We start from the raw sequence: 16,271 nt of genomic DNA on the forward strand, positions 1-16,271 counted from the left end.
TCTCTATTCCTTGGAGCACAGGAGGATGAGGAGTGATCTTATAGAGGTGTACAAAGTCATGATGAATAAATCAGCTAGATGCACAGAATCTCTTGCTCAGAGTAGGGGAATCAAGGACCAGAGGACAAAGGTTCAGGGTGAAGGGGAAAAGATTTAGTTGGAATCTGCCAGAGGAGGTCGTTGAGGCTGGGACTATCCCAACGTTTAAGAAACAGTTAGACAGGTACATGAATAAGACCAGTTTGGGGGGATATAGACCAAACGCAGGCAGATGAGGCTAGTGTCCCATCTTGTACACTCTGGAATTTAGAAGGATGAGAGGAGATCTTATTGAAACATATAAGGATTTGGACACGCTAGAGGCAGGAAACATGTTCCCGATGTTGGGGGAGTCCAGAAGCAGGGGCCACAGTTTGAGAATAAGGGGTAAGCCATTTAGAACAGAGACGAGGAAACACTTTTTCTCACAGAGAGTTGTGAGTCTGTGGAATTCTTTGCCTCAGAGGGCTGTGGAGGCCGGTTCTCTGGATACTTTCAAGAGAGAGCTAGATATGGCTCTTGAAGATGAGACATGTTGGTCGGCGTGGGCAAGTTGGGCCTGTTTCCACTCTGTGCCACTAATGTCGAAGGTAAAGCCTGAAGTAAAGTCCGTATTGAGTACAGTCTTGGTTCACCCCTGCATGCCCGCTCTCGGTCTTGCAGCCTTGACGTGCGTCTGCCCATGGTCTTTGTTGCTCTGCCTCGCGTACCCCCACCGTCGCGCCCTGCTGATTCTCCTCTCCCCCCCCCCCCCCCTTCCTCTCTCTCCCCAGGCACTTCCTCTTCAAGACGGGAACAGGGACGACACCGCTGTTCAGCACCGCCTCCCCCGGCTACACCATGGCTTCCAGCGCCGTCTATTCACCGCCACCCCGCCCTCTGCCCAGGAACACTCTCTCACGAAGTGCGTTCAAGTTCAAGAAAACGTCCAAGTACTGCAGCTGGAAATGCACGGCCCTGTGCGCAGTGGGCGTGTCCGTCATTCTGGCCGTACTCCTCTCCTACTTCATAGGTAAGTGTTCAAAAATGTGGCACGGTGGCGCGGCTGCTGAGTCGCTGCCTCACAGCGCCAGAAGCCCGGGTTCCATCCCGACAATGGGTGCTGGCTGTACAGAGTTTGCACGTTCTCCCGGTGACCCGCCTGGGTTTTCTCCGAGATCTTTCTCCGAGTCCAGTAAAAGCTTCTTTAGATATGTTAAGGGAAAAAGAGTAGCAAAGTCAAATGTGGGTCCCTTGAAGGCAGACACGGGTGAAATTATTATGGGCGACAAGGAAATGGCAGAAGAGTTGAACAGGTACTTCGGATTTGTCTTCACTAAGGAAGACACAAACAATCTCCCAGATGTACTGGAGGACAGAGGATCTAAGGGGGTAGAGGAACTGAAATAAATTTTCATTAGGCGTGAAATAGTATTGGGTAGGCTAATGGGTCTGAAGGATGATAAATCCCTGGGCCTGATGGACTGCATCCCAGGGTCCTCAGGGAGGTGGCTCTAGAAATAGTGGACGCATTGGTGATAATTTACTAATGTTCAATAGATTCAGGATCAGTTCCTGTGGATTGGAGGATAGCTAATGTTAGCCCACTTTTCAAGAAGGGAGCGAGAGAGAAAACAGGGAATTATAGACCAGTTAGCCTGACATCGGTGGTGGGGAAGATGCTGGAGTCAATTATAAAAGATGAAATAGCGACACATTTGGATAGCAGTAACAGGATCGGTCCGAGTCAGCATGGATTTACGAAGGGGAAATCATGCTTGACTAATCTTCTGGAATTTTTTGAGGATGTAACTAGGAAGATGGACAAGGGAGAGCCAGTGGATGTAGTGTACCTGGACTTTCAGAAAGCCTTTGTTAAGGTCCCACATAGGAGATTAGTTGGCAAAATTAGGGCACATGGTATTGGGGGTAGAGTGCTGACATGGATAGAGAAGTGGTTGGCATGCAGGAAACAAAGAGTAGGGTCCCTTTCAGAGGATGGCCTACTCCTGTACCTATTGTCTATTATTGTCTATTGTCTGTTTGTACAGAGTTTGTACGTTCTCCCCGTGACCTGTGTGGGTTTTCTCCGAGACCTCCAGTTTCCTCCCACACTCCACAGACGTGCAGGTTTGTAGGTTAATTGGCTTGGGTTTGTTTTCTCGGTATAAGTGTAAATTGTCCTTAGTGTGTGTAGGATAGTGTTAGTGTGCGGGGATCGCTGGTCAATAGACAATAGACAATAGGTGCAGGAGTAGGCCATTCGGCCCTTCCAGCTGGCACAGCCATTCAATGTCATCATGGCTGATCATCCCCAATCAGTACCCCGTTCCTGCCTTCTCCCCATATCCCCTGACTCCGCTATTTTTAAGAGCCCCATCTAGCTCTCTCTTGAAAGTATCCAGAGATCCAGCCTACACCGTCCTCTGAGGCAGAGAATTCCACAGACTCGCAACTCTCTGTGTGAAAAAGTGTTTCCTCATCTCCGTTCTAAATGGCTTACCCCTTATTCTTAAACTGTGGCCCCTGGTTCTGGACTCCCCCAACATTGGGAACATGTTTCCCGCCTCTAGCATGTCCAAACCTTTAATAATCTTATATGTTTCAATAAGATGCCCTCTCATCCTTCTAAACTCCAGAGTGTACAAGCCCAGCAGCTCCATTCCCTCAGCATATGACAGTCCTGCCACCCTGGGAATTAACCTTGTGAACCTACGCTGCACTCCCTCAATAGCAAGAATGTCCTTCCTCAAATTAGGGGACCAAAACTGCACACAATACTCCAGGTGTGGTCTCACTGGGGCTCTGTGCAACTGCAGAAGGACCTCTTTGCTCCTATACTCAACTCCTCTTGTTATAAAGGCCAACATGCCATTCGATTTCTTCACTTCCTGCTGTACCAGCACGCTTACTTTCATTGAGTGATGAACAAGGACCTCTTTGCTCCTATACTCGGCGCGGACTCGGTGGTCCGAATGGCTTGTTTCCGCGCTGTCACTCTGAACCAAAAAAAAAAAAACACATCCCCCCCCCCTCTCATTGTAACAGTAATGAGAGGGAAGAAATTATTTTGTTTCCAGAAGATTTGACAGTGGCGGTCTAACAGAACATCTTGCACAGGCTTGGGACGGTCAAGCCTTGATTTGGGTGGGAAGGAACTGCAGATGCTGGTTTAAACTGGATAGACACACAAAGCTTGAGCAGGGGTTCGCTTTGATGGGGTCCCTCGAGAACCCCCCTGGTTCCTTTCAAAGTTTCCTTCGTGATGAACAGCTGACAGCTCAGGTAGAAACAGGACGAAAAGCTTGATTCCAAACTTAAAAAACAAGGTCCCATCAGGATGCATTAATATTAGAGGCAGACAGGAAAGCAGTGGTGGATTGGAAACATTACATCAAAATAAAATCAAGCTACATTTCAAATCACATCGCGAATACAGAATAAATAAATCATAGCAGGATCAAAATGTAGTTATTATTTCTGTGTTATACATTTTTAAAGCAAATATCATTTGTACCAAAAAATGATGGATTTCATCTTATATTGATCAACGTGTCTCATTGTCTGTGCATGAAAGATTCAACGATGTGCTCTTCTTGTATCTCCACGCTGTAGACGGCTTGAATGTAATCATGCATTGTCGTTCCGCTGTCTGGTTGGTTGGCACGCAGCAAAAACCTTCACTCTACCTCGATTCAAGTGACAATAAACTAACCTATAAGGACATGATATCAGGGTGGCGCAGTGGTAGAGTTGCTGCCTCACAGCGCCAGAGACCTCGGTTCCATCCTGATGTTCTTGTAGACTTCTGGTCCCTCTCTCCCTCCCTGCCTCCCTCCCTCTCTCTCTTCCTCCCTCCCTCCTCCCTCTCCCTCCCTCGCTCTATCTGCCCCTCTCCCTCCCTCTCCCTCCCTCCCTCTCCCTCTCACCCTCCCTCCATCTTTCCCTCCCTCTCTCTCCCTCCCTCTTTCTCCTTCCCTCTTTCCATCCCTCCCTCCATCCCTCCCTCTCCCTCTCTCTCTCCTTCTCCTCCAAGCTGTAACACTCCAATCAGTTGCAATGTGTAAACAGCCTCACTGATCACCAAATCCCAGAGTTTGTCCAATTACAAGACCTCATTGACAGAGAGAATACCTTCAGGAACCCATTACCCAGTCGGACCTTTCACCCACCGAGTGTGACACATAAATGCATGAAGAAATGAAATAGAAAACAACTAATTCATTCCCCCCATGCTTGCGAGCGCAGCCCTACTAGCCAAAGGAACGAGAGTTTCTCCAAGTAATTACCCAGCTCTTTGGCTGTAGTTGGTGGAGTTAGTATTTGGTCAAATAAGTTGTATAAAGAATTAATGAGAGAACAAAATATGATCATATTTATTTAATTTAAGTCTAGTTTAGTTTAGAGATACAGCGCGGAAACAGGCACCGATTGGCGTACACTAACACTATCCTACACACACCAGGAACAATTTATACCAGGGGTGGCCAACCTTGTTCTGCATAGGGGCCGGGAAGCATGTGTGTGAGTGGATGGCGGGCCACATCTATCACGTGTACACATGGATCCCGCCCCGGATGGCAGGCATCAAATCACGTGTTCACATGGATCCCGCCCCTTCGAGGATGCCACCCGGAGCACTGGCCCCTAATTACTATGCTCACCAACATGGCGTCCCTAGTTATGGGTGCTCGCCAACATGGCGTCCCTAATTACGGACGCTCACCAACATGGCGTCCCTAGTTACGGGTGCTCATCAACATGGCGTCCCTAGTTACGGGTACTCACCAACAAGGCATCCCTAGTTACGGGCGCTCACCAACATGGCGTCCCTAGTTACGGTACTCACCAACATGGCGTCCCTAGTTACGGGTGCTCACCAACATGGCGTCCCTAGATACGGGTACTCACCAACATGGCGTCCCTAGTTACGGACGCTCGCCAACATGGCGTCCCTAGTTACGTACGCTCGCCAACATGGCGCACCTACGGACCATTGCCATGGCTCTGTCCTGAGGACGGTGGCTCAAATACTCACTCTCACTCGTCCCCAGCCTATTGACAACCCCGATCCTGACAGTGAAGCCCAGCGGCCGTGCCGGCGGCTTAGCGCAGGATGTGGTACAGCCAGCGCTCGGCGCTGCTCGGTGACTCGGCAGGTGGCTCCCCCATTGCGACCGCCAGCGCAGGCCTCCTTGAAGTCTGCGGGTCGGATGATTATTGAAAATAAATAGACAATAGACAATTGGCAATAGACAACAGACAAATACGCCTACGGGCCGGATGACTTTGAGGTAGGGGCCGCATTCGGCCCGGGGGCCGTAGGTTGCCGACCCCTGATTTACACCAAGCCAATGAACCTACCAACCCGTACCTCTTCGGAATGTGAGATGAAACTGAAGATCTGGGAGAAATGAATGAATGAACGAATGAATAGGTTTATAGGCCAAGTATTCACATACAAGGAATTTGCTTTGGTGCCCCGCCCGCAAGTGACAACATGACATACAGTGACAGTTAGGAATGACACATAAAACATGAAACATTAACAACCCCACGCGGGTCACGGGGAGAACGTACAAACTCCGTAAAGACAGCACCCGTAGTCAGGATCGGATGCAGGGCCTGTTTCCAAAGCTGAATCTCCAAACTAAACTAAGCTGAAGTTAAAAAAAAAGGTGCAGGACATGATCTAATTTCTATGCAAGAGAATAAACACAAGGTGATCTGTTTTGCCATGAAGTGTAATCAGAGACACAGATGTCAATGCCACTGAGAATGTCAGGGTAAGCCCAACATGGACACATTTACAAAATGCAAATTGCCCCGATGCGTGGCACAGTCTCTTTACAGATAATAATTGGTTTGATGTCGAGCGTTTCACTTGATAATGGTCAGGTTCAGCTGGGTTATGTTCACGGGCGAATCAAATGATGTTCTTATGCTAATGCCCAGCTATTTTGCAAAAGCCAAACATGGCAAATGTTTTTCATAAATCTGGGGAAGGCGAGGCTCTGGAGATGTGGGGTCAGCAGAGGGTTGTGTTGGACAGAGCGTTGAGGCGAATGGTCGCACTCGCAGAGAGAAATGGCCAAGCCTCAAGGACACGTTGGGAAAAGGGGAAGTACAACGGGATCTGGGGGTCCTTGTACATCAGTCTATGAAAGTACGCATGCAGGTACAGCAGGCAGTGAAGAAAGCGAATGGCATGTTGGCCTTTATAACAAGAGGAGTTGAGTATAGGAGCAAAGAGGTCCTTCTGCAGTTGTATAGAGCCCTAGTGAGACCATACCTGGAGTATTGTGTGCAGTTTGGTCCCCTAATTTGAGGAAGGACATTCTTGCTATTGAGGGAGTGTAGCGTAGGTTTACAAGGTTAATTCCCGGGATGGTGGGACTGTCATTTGCTGAGAGAATGGAGCAGCTGGGCTTGTACACTCTGGAGTTTAGAAGGATGAGAGGGAATCTTACTGAAACATATAAGATTGTTAAGGGTTTGGACACGCTAGAGGCAGGAAACATGTTCCCAATGTTGGAGTAGTCCAGAACCAGGGGCCACAGTTTAAGAATAAGGTGTAAACCATTTAGAACGGAGACGAGGAAACACTTTTTCTCACAGAGAGTGGTGAGTCTGTGGAATTCTCTGCCTCAGAGGACGGTGGAGGCAGGTTCTCTGGATACTTTAGATATGGGCTCTTAAAGATAGCCAGGGGATATGGGGAGAAGGCAGGAACGGGGGTACTGATTGGGGATGATCAGCCATGATCACATTGAATGGTGGTGCTGGCTCGAAGGGCCTAATGGCCTAATCCTGCACCTATTGTCTATTGTCTATTGTCTAAAACAGTTGAAACCGAGCACACTACAGCAGAGATAACGGACTGCTGGAGGCCTGGATAGAGTGGCAGTGGAGACTTTATTTCCACCATTGTGGGAGTTGGGAGTCCTAAAGAAGGGTCTCGACCCGAAACGTCACCCATTCCTTCTCTCCAGAGAAGCTGCCTGTCCTGCTGGGTTACTCCAGCATTTTGTAGCTATCTTCAGTTTAAACCAGCATCTGCAGTTCCTTCCTACACGTGGAAGTTGGGAGGTCATGCAATAAATAACAAATATAGTGCCATAATAATATAGTCTTTTGCTGTTCAGAGCTCAGAGCTTATTCATTGTTGTGTTTAATAGCCTGATGGCTGAAAGGAAGATGCTGTTCCTGAACCTGGACGTTACAGTTTTCAGGCTCCTGTACCTTCTTATCGATGGCAGTGGGGAGATGAGTTTGTGGCCAGGATGGTGTGGGTCCTTGATGATGTTGCCGGCTGCCTTTTTGAGGCAGCGACTGCGATAGATCCCGCTGAATTACTCCTGCATTTTGTGTCTGTCAACACCAGAGATACTCTGGATTACAGGGGCTTGGCGGGATGCCCAGGGATTAAAAGAGTGTTTTAGACAATAGACAATAGGTGCAGGAGTAGGCCATTCGGCCCTTCGAGCCAGCATCGCCATTCAATGTGATCATGGCTGATCATCCCCAATCAGTACCCCGTTCCTGCCTTCTCCCCATATCCCCTATTGCATCCAGAGAATGCATATTGCATATCCTCTGACTCCTTGAAAGTATCCAGAGAACCTGCCTCCACCGCCCTCTGAGGCAGAGATCTCCACAGACTCACCGCTCTCTATGAGAAAAAGTGTTTCCTCGTCTCCGTTATAAATGGCTTACCCCTTATTCTTTAACTGTGGCCCCTGGTTCTGGACTCCCCCAACGTCGGGAACATGTTTCCTGCCTCTAGTGTGTCCAAACCCTTAACAATCTCTGTTTTCTCTTGCAAAGCCGAATGATTTTCCATGGGTTTTTGACAGCACTAATTGATAATGGTGCGTGAATGGCCATTATTGGTGCCAGCGCTGACAGATCTTAACCTTCAACTTTTTTCCTCGTTTAAATATTTCCGGTGTTTCTCCCAGTTTAGCTTTCCTCGTGGTGCAATAAAAACACGGGACAGATTTATAACATACAGGGAAATATTTGAGGTCTCTGGTGCCACATTTATTTCAGACTAAGGGCGGCACGGTGGCTCAGCGGTAGAGTTGCTGCCTCACAGCGCCAGAGACCCGGGTTCCATCCTGACTACGGGCGATGTCTGTACGAAGTTTGTACGTTCTCCCCGTGACCTGCGTGGGTTTTCTCCGGGTGTTCCGGTTTCTTCCCACATTCTAAAGACGTGCAGTTTTTAGGTTAATTGGCTTTTGTATAAGTTAATTGTCCCTAGTGTGTAGAGTAATGTTAGTGTGCGGTGTTCGCTGGTTGGCAAAAGGAAAATAAATGAAGGTTAAGAGATGTTAGTCATAAGGTTGTAAATGATAGGAGCAGTATTAGGCTATTCGGCCCATCGGTTCTACTCCGCCGTTCCATCATGGCTGATCTATGTCACAAAAGACAATAGGTGCAGGAGTAGGCCATTCGGCCGTTCGAGCCAGCACCGCCATTCAATGTGATCATGGCTGATCATCCCCAATCAGTACCCCGTTCCTGCCTTCTCCCCATATCCCCTGACTCCGCTATCTTTAAGAGCCCTATCTAGCTCTCTCTTGAAAGTATCCAGAGAACCGGCCTCCACCGCCCTCTGAGGCAGATACTTCCACAGACTCACAACTCTCTGTGTGAAAAGGTTTATGTTTAATGTTTTAGGTGTCATTGCCAACTGTCACTGTATGTCATGTTGTTACTTGTGGGCGGAGCACCAAGGCAAATTCCTTGTATGTGAATACTTGGCCAATAAAGTTAATTATTCATTCATAAACTTAGAGAGAATTCCACACTCACAACTCTCTGTGTGAAAAAGTGTTTCCTCATCTCCGTTCTAAATAAGTTACCCCTTAATCTTAAACTGTGGCCCCTGGTTCTGGACTCCCCCAACATCGGGAACATGTTTCCCGCCTCTAGCGTGTCCAAACCCTTAACAATCTTATATGTTTCAATAAGATACCCTCTCATCCTTCTAAATTCCAGGCAAAATCATGTGATAGGAGCAGATTTAGGTCATTTGGCCCATCAAGTCTACTCTGCCATTCAATCATGGCTGATCAATCTCTCCTGACGCCATTCTTCCTGCCATCTCCCTGTAACCTCTGGCAGAACTTGTCCTGTTACATGCGCTCCATTATCGATGAAGAGCCATCAGAAGCGCAAAAAAATCATTTGCCGGCCGAAGGGCCAGTATCCCAACTGCATCTGCTGCATTGAAGAAAGCTAATGGAATGTTGGCCTTCATAACAAGAGGATTTCAGTATAGGAGTAAAGAGGTTCTTCTGCAGTTGTATAGGGCTCTGGTGAGACCACATCTGGAGTATTGTGTACAATTTTGGTCTCCTAATTTGAGGAAGGACATCCTTGTGATTGAGGCAGTGCAGCGTAGGTTCACGAGATTGATCCCTGGGATGGCGGGACTGTCATATGAGGAAAGATTGAAAAGACTAGGCTTGTATTCACTGGAGTTTAGAAGGATGAGGTATCATATAGAAACATATCAAATTATAAAAGGACTGGACAAGCTAGATGCAGGAAAAATGTTCCCAATGTAGGGCGAGTCCAGAAGCAGGGGGCCACAGTCTTAGAATAAAGGGGAGGTCATTTAAGACTGAGGTGAGAAAAAACTTTTTCACCCAGAGAGTTGTGAATTTGTGGGATTCCCCGCCACAGAGGGCAGTGGAGGCCAAATCACTGGATGGATTTAAGAGAGAGTTAGATAGAGCTCTAGGGGCTAGTGGAGTCAAGGGATATGGGGAGAAGGCAGGCACGGGTTATTGATTGGGGACGATCAGTCATGATTGATCACAATGAATGGCGGTGCTGGCTCGAAGGGCCGAATGGCTTCCTCCTGCAACTATTTTCTATGTTTCTATCTCTGCAAAAACATGAAGCGGGAGCAAGTGCACCCCAAGCCGGATCCATAATGTATTACGCGGAGCGCAGAAACTTCAAGCTCTGAGGCTGGTTTGAAGAGCTTGTCTGTGGCACACACAAGCACAGTGTGCCGTAATGGTCTGCAAAAGCAACTGCGCCGACTAGCTTGCTATCAGTCAAGAAGCATATGATCGCAGCAGGAGGCTGGAGATAAAGGCTAATTTATGGAGAATTATGCACTCATAATCACACAAAAACCCCAGAAGGGGTGAACATGACTTTGCATCTTTCCTTCTGCGAGCTTCATCTCCCCTTCTTGTTTTGATTATCGCATCCCGAATATTTCTTTCCCGGCTTTGCTTCCTGCTTTGCTCAAAGCTTTCGAAGCCACATGTTGTGCTTTGTATGAAATCCTGTCAGATTTAATATGGAACATGAAAGTAAACCAGTAATCGTGTGTTAGTTATTCATAAGCTCCGAATATGCACACAGACTGGTGAACAACATTCAAAAAAAAAAAAAATCCGTGCGTGTCATTTAGCGGTAAACTAATTTGACCCCTTTATGCTTGATACTAAATCTTTTCATCAGATGCCACATTTATCTATCATCAGCATGCAAATGATCTGGCTGAAGCACAAAATCATGAGAGGAATAGATCGGGTAGACGCACGCAGAGCCTCTCATGCCCAGAGTCGCGGAATCCAGAAGCAGAGGACATAGTTTTAGTTTAGTTTAGAGATACAGCACAGAAACGGGCCCTTTGTGAAGTCCACTATCCGAAGAACACTATCCTACACACACTGGGGATCCCAAATAACCTTAGTCAGAGGGTGGTGAATCTGTGGAATTCGTTGCCACAGAAGGCTGTGGAGGCCAAGTCAGTGGATATTTTTAAGGCAGAGATAGATAGATTCTTAATTAGTACGGGTGTCAGGGGTTGTGGGGAGAAGTCAGGAGAATGAGGATATTTTGAATGAAGATATTATAGACTATAGACAATAGTCGGCCATTCGGTCCTTCGAGCCAGCACCGCCATTCACTGTGATCATGGCTGATCATCCACAATCAGTACCCCGTTCCTGCCTTCTCCCCATATCCCCTGACTCCGCTATCTTTAAGAGCCCTATCTAGCTCTCTCTTGAAAGTATCCAGAGAACCGGCCTCCACCCCCATCTGAGGCAGAGAATTCAACAGATTCTTAACTCTCTGTGTGTGAAACATGACAAATTCTTGATTAATGCGGGTGTCAGGGGTTATGGGGAGAAGGCTGGAGAATGGGGTTGAGAGGGAGAGATAGATCAGCCATGATTGAATGGCGGAGTAGACTCGATGGGCTGAATGGCCTCATTCTGTTCCCATCATTTAAATGCCAATATCATAACTGCCTCAACTAACTAAAGACCGATAAAGCTGCATCGTTACTTCCATCATTCTTCTCAGTATTCAGTCGATGGAGAGGCCTTGATGTGCTTTATTTGTGATTACGTCAATATGCTGGGCCCAAGACAGATCTTCAAAGATCTTCAGTGCCCACTGAGCACTTTAAAGCAAACATGTTGGTTTAAACATAGACAATAGATGCAGGAGGAGGCCATTTGGCCCTTCGAGCCAACACCGCCATTCATGGCTGATCATCCACAATCAGTACCCCGTTCCTGCCTTCTTCCCATATCCCCTTGATTCCGCTAGCCCCTAGAGCTCTATCCAACTCAGAGGTTTACTTTTCTTGAGAGGGTTGAGGGGGAAGTGGGAGATATTACCGAACATTACTTGCCCCTCGTGATGTCACTGCTTTAGTCGACAAGTTCCCATTACTTTTCATAAGTGATAGGAGCAGAATTAGGCCATTCGGCCCATCGAGTCTAATCTGCCATTCAATCATGGCCGATCTATCTCTCCCTCCTCACCCCATTCTCCTGCCTTCTCTCCGTAAGACCCCTGTCTGGGACCATGTCTGGGATTATGTTGAGGCTGCGTGGTGCTTCAGGCACGGAAATCGCTATCAAACCATGGGGGGGACACAATTTCTTGGCGGCTGCTCGCGCACATGCGCACACACGCAAGGCTTTGGCCGTGGGCCCTGTGGACGGTAACATTGGGAACTGACCTGGTTGGTGACCGACTCCGAACTCCAACAACAGCAACTTCATCCACCCCGAATCGTGGGGCTTGAATCGGCCCGTTGGCGGGGGCTTTCATCGGCCGGCGCGGGCTTCAACATCGGGAGCCTCGATCACCACGATGCAGCAGTTTGATTTTAAGCCGCGCCGGGCGCTGAAAGGCCCCGCGAATGGGCCGTTTTAGCACTTAGAAAGCGTCTGATAAAGTCCGAATTACAAAACATGGGGGGGATTGTCCCCCACCTCTCAAAGCATTTGGGGGGGGGGGGATGTGTACCCCCCGCCCCCTCAGGATTTCCGCCCGTGGCCTGACAAGTCTGCTTGTGTTTTTTGTTCCACCAGCGATGCATCTTCTCGGCCTGAATTGGCAGCTCCAGCAAGTCGACAACTACACGTTTGAAAATGGCAGAGTGAAGACAGAGAGCTCTCCCACCAACGTGGTCACCGCGACTTCCCCCGACGGTGGTAAGAACTTCCTCGCCTCTTTCACCAGCAAAATGCAAAGAATACAACATAGAACAGAGTTCACCTCGGTTTCAGTTCAGTTTAGTTTATTGTCACGTGTACCGAGGTACAGTGAAAAGCTTTTGTTGCGTGCTAACCAGTCAGCGGAAAGACAACACATGATTACAATCGAGCCGTTCACAGTGTACAGATACACGATGAAGGGAATAACGTTTAGTGCAAGATATAGCATACAAACAGGCCCTTCTGTGTTGAACATGATGCCAAGACCATAGGGAACCAAGACCCAGCCTACTCAACCTCTCCCTATAGCTCACATCCTCTAGTCCTGGCAACATCCTCATAAATTGTTTCTGAACCCTTTCAAGCTTGACAATATCTTTCCTCTAACATGGTGCCCAGAACTAAACACAATATTCTAAATGCTCTTTAAGAAAGAACTACAGATGCTGGAAAATCAAAGGTCGACAAAAATGCTGGAGAAACTCAGCGGGTGCGGAAGCATCTATGGAGCGCAGGAATAGGTGACGTTTTGGGTCGAGACCCTTCTCCAGACTGAAGAAGGATTTCGGCCCGAAACGTTGCCTATTTCCTTTGGTCCATAGATGCTGCCTCACCCACTGAGTTTCTCCAGCATTTTCGTCGACCTTCTCTATTCAGATTTGTGAGACACGTGGGCCGGTATGGGCGAGTTGGGCCGAAGGGCCTGTTTCCATGCTGATCACTCTATGACTCTATAACTCTCCTGCCCTATCAATCAGGGGACGCTAACTGTACAAATTGTTTTTGCAAAGACACCACTTTCAAGGCCGGTAAAGTCTTAAATGCCACTTTAGCTGCAGAATGAAGGGTTTGTTAAATTTAGAAATTAGAGCACGGAATATGAATGAGGCCCTCAGATCACAGGCCCTGACATCATCAGATTTCTCTCCGTTGAATGAACAATTTGTGACATTCCATCTTGATCTGGCCCCTATTAAATAAATCTGTGATTTCACCACTTTATTGTTACATTTGATCCTTGACTTCTTTCTGGTGATAGTTTTATTACGAGCTGTGTCAATTATCTAACCCTTGCCTGAAGATGAGCATCGAGCCCCCTGTACCAGCCAGCTCCATTCAAATCAATCCTGGCCTCCTTAAATAGCCGGCTATTGAGCTGAAGGTTTTAGCACCAGCGATATTTTACTCATCAATTAACCTCATTGTCATTTTATTATGCTAAAAGCCCACTCAAGTGTTTTTGCATCAAGAACAATGTTATAAATTCTATGGCTGGTTCATATAAGGTTGTTAAATAATCTGAGGTGATTTGGTTTTTTGGCGTATGTGCGTGCATGGGTGCATGTGTGTGTGGGTGCATGCGTGTGTGGTGTGAAAAAGTGACCTGTCAGGTTCATAGATGCATAGATACATAGACAATTGATGCAGGAGTAGGCCATTCGGCCCCTTGAGCCAGCACCGCCATTCAATAGGATCATGGCTGATCAACCAGAAAGTTGAAATAGCCGCACATTTGGATAGCAGTAACAGGATTGGTCCGAGTCAGCATGGATTTACGAAGGGGAAATCATGCTTGACTAATCTACTGGATTTTTTTGAGGATGTAACTAGGAAAATGGACACGGGAGAGCCAGTGGATGTAGTGTACCTGGACATTCAGAAAGCATTTGATAAGGTCCCACATAAGAGATTAGTGGGCAAAATTAGGGCACATGGTATTGGGACTAGAGTGCTGACATAGATAGAAAATTGGTTGGCAGACAGGAAACAAAGGCAGGCAGTGACTAGTGGGGTACCGCAAGGCTCATAGAAACATAGAAATTAGGTGCAGGAGTAGGCCATTCGGCCCTTCGAGCCTGCACCGCCATTCAATATGATCATGGCTGATCATCCAACTCAGTATCCTGTACCTGCCTTCTCTCCATACCCTCTGATCCCCTTAGCCACAAGGGCCACATCTAACTCCCTCTTAAATATAGCCAATGAACTGGCCTCTACTACCCTCTGTGGCAGAGAGTTCCAGAGATTAACCACTCTCTGTGTGAAAAAAGTTTTCCTCATCTCGGTTTTAAAGGATTTCCCCCTTATCCTTGAGCTGTGACCCCTTGTCCTGGACTTCCCCAACATCGGGAACAATTTTCCTGCATCTAGCCTGTCCAACCCCTTAAGAATTTTGTAAGTTTCTATAAGATCCCCTCTCAATCTCCTAAATTCTAGAGAGTATAAACCAAGTCTATCCAGTCTTTCTTCATAAGACAGTCCTGACATCCCAGGAATCAGTCTGGTGAACCTTCTCTGCACTCCCTCTATGGCAATAATGTCCTTCCTCAGATTTGGAGACTAAAACTGTACGCTGGGACCGCAGCTAATTACAATATACATCAATGATTTAGATGAAGGGATTCAAAGTATCATTAGCAAATTTGCAGATGACACAAAGCTGGGTGGCAGTGTGAACTGTGAGGAGGATGCTATGAGAATGCAGGGTGACTTGGACAGGTTGGGGGAGTGGGCAGATGCAGTTTAATGTGAATAAATGTGAGATTATCCACTTTGGTGGCAAAAACAGGAAGGCAGATTATTATCTAAATGGTGTCAAGTTGGGAAAAGCGGAAGTACAACGGGATCTGGGGCAGGCAGTGAATAAAGCGAATGGCATGTTGGCCTTTATAACAAGACGAGTTGAGTATAGGATCTAAGAGGTCCTTCTGCAGTTGTAAAGGGCCCAAGTGAGACCACACCTGTAGTATTGTGTGCAGTTTTGGTCCCCTAATTTGAGGAAGGACATTCTTGCTATTGAGGGAGTGCAGCGTAGGTTCACCAGGTTAATTCCAGGGATGGCGGGACTGTCATTTGCTGAGAGAATGGAGCGACTGGGCTTGTCCACTCTGGAGTTTAGAAGGATGAGAGGGCATCTTATTGAAACATATAAGATTATTAAGGGTCTGGACGTGCTAGAGGCAGGAAACATGTTCCCGATGTGAGGGGAGTCCATAACCAGGGGCCACAGTTTAAGAATAAGGGGTAAGCCATTTAGAACGGAGACAAGGAAACACTTTTTCTCACAGAGAGTTGTGAGTCTGTGGAATTCTCTGCCTCAGAGGGCGGTGGAGGCTGGTTCTCTGGATGCTTTCAAGAGAGAGCTAGATAGGGCTCTTAAAGATAGCGGAGTCAGGGGATATGGGGAGAAGGCAGGAACGGAGTACTGATTGTGGATGATCAGCCATGATCACATTTAATGGCAGTGCTGGTTCGTAGGGCCGAATGGCCTACTCCTGCACCTATTGTTTATTGATAGTGTTAGTGTGCAGGGATCGCTGGTTGGTGCGGACTCGGTGGGCTGATAGGCCTGTTTCCGCGCTGAATCTCTAAACTAAAAACTAAACTAAACTAAACTAAGAATAACAATTTTATTTCCTCCGCTGAGCATCAGGTTTCTTGCCTGTGTGGTGGTCTTGCCGACACTGCCTCTGATGATGTGGGTTAACAACCTAGGAGTCTGGCCCAACAAACCACATCCTAGGCCAGGCCTGGTAGCCGGGGCTAATCCAGTCCATCCAAACCTCAGAGCGCCTGGGAGTTGCTGTTCCCATGGCCACCGTCCAGGAACTACAGATATATAATACTTGAGCAAGTGAAGCAGGGGATCTAATGGGAAACATAGACAATAGGTGCAGGAGTAGGCCATTCGGCCCTTGTAGCCAGCACCGCCATTCAATATGATCATGGCTGATCATCCCCAATCAGTACCCCGCTCCTGCC

General features: G+C 47.6%; 1 protein-coding gene across 1 annotated transcript in view; it reads left to right on the forward strand.

Moving 5' to 3' along the window:
• Positions 1-16,271, forward strand: part of tenm3 (teneurin transmembrane protein 3) — a 702,745-nt gene that overhangs the window by 510,124 nt on the left and 176,350 nt on the right. The window contains 2 exon segments of the mRNA XM_033018762.1: positions 813-1,051; positions 12,384-12,506. Coding sequence (XP_032874653.1) covers positions 813-1,051; positions 12,384-12,506 — 362 coding nt within the window.

This window comes from Amblyraja radiata, chromosome 3 (assembly GCF_010909765.2).
Source record: "Amblyraja radiata isolate CabotCenter1 chromosome 3, sAmbRad1.1.pri, whole genome shotgun sequence".
NCBI lineage: Eukaryota > Metazoa > Chordata > Chondrichthyes > Rajiformes > Rajidae > Amblyraja > Amblyraja radiata.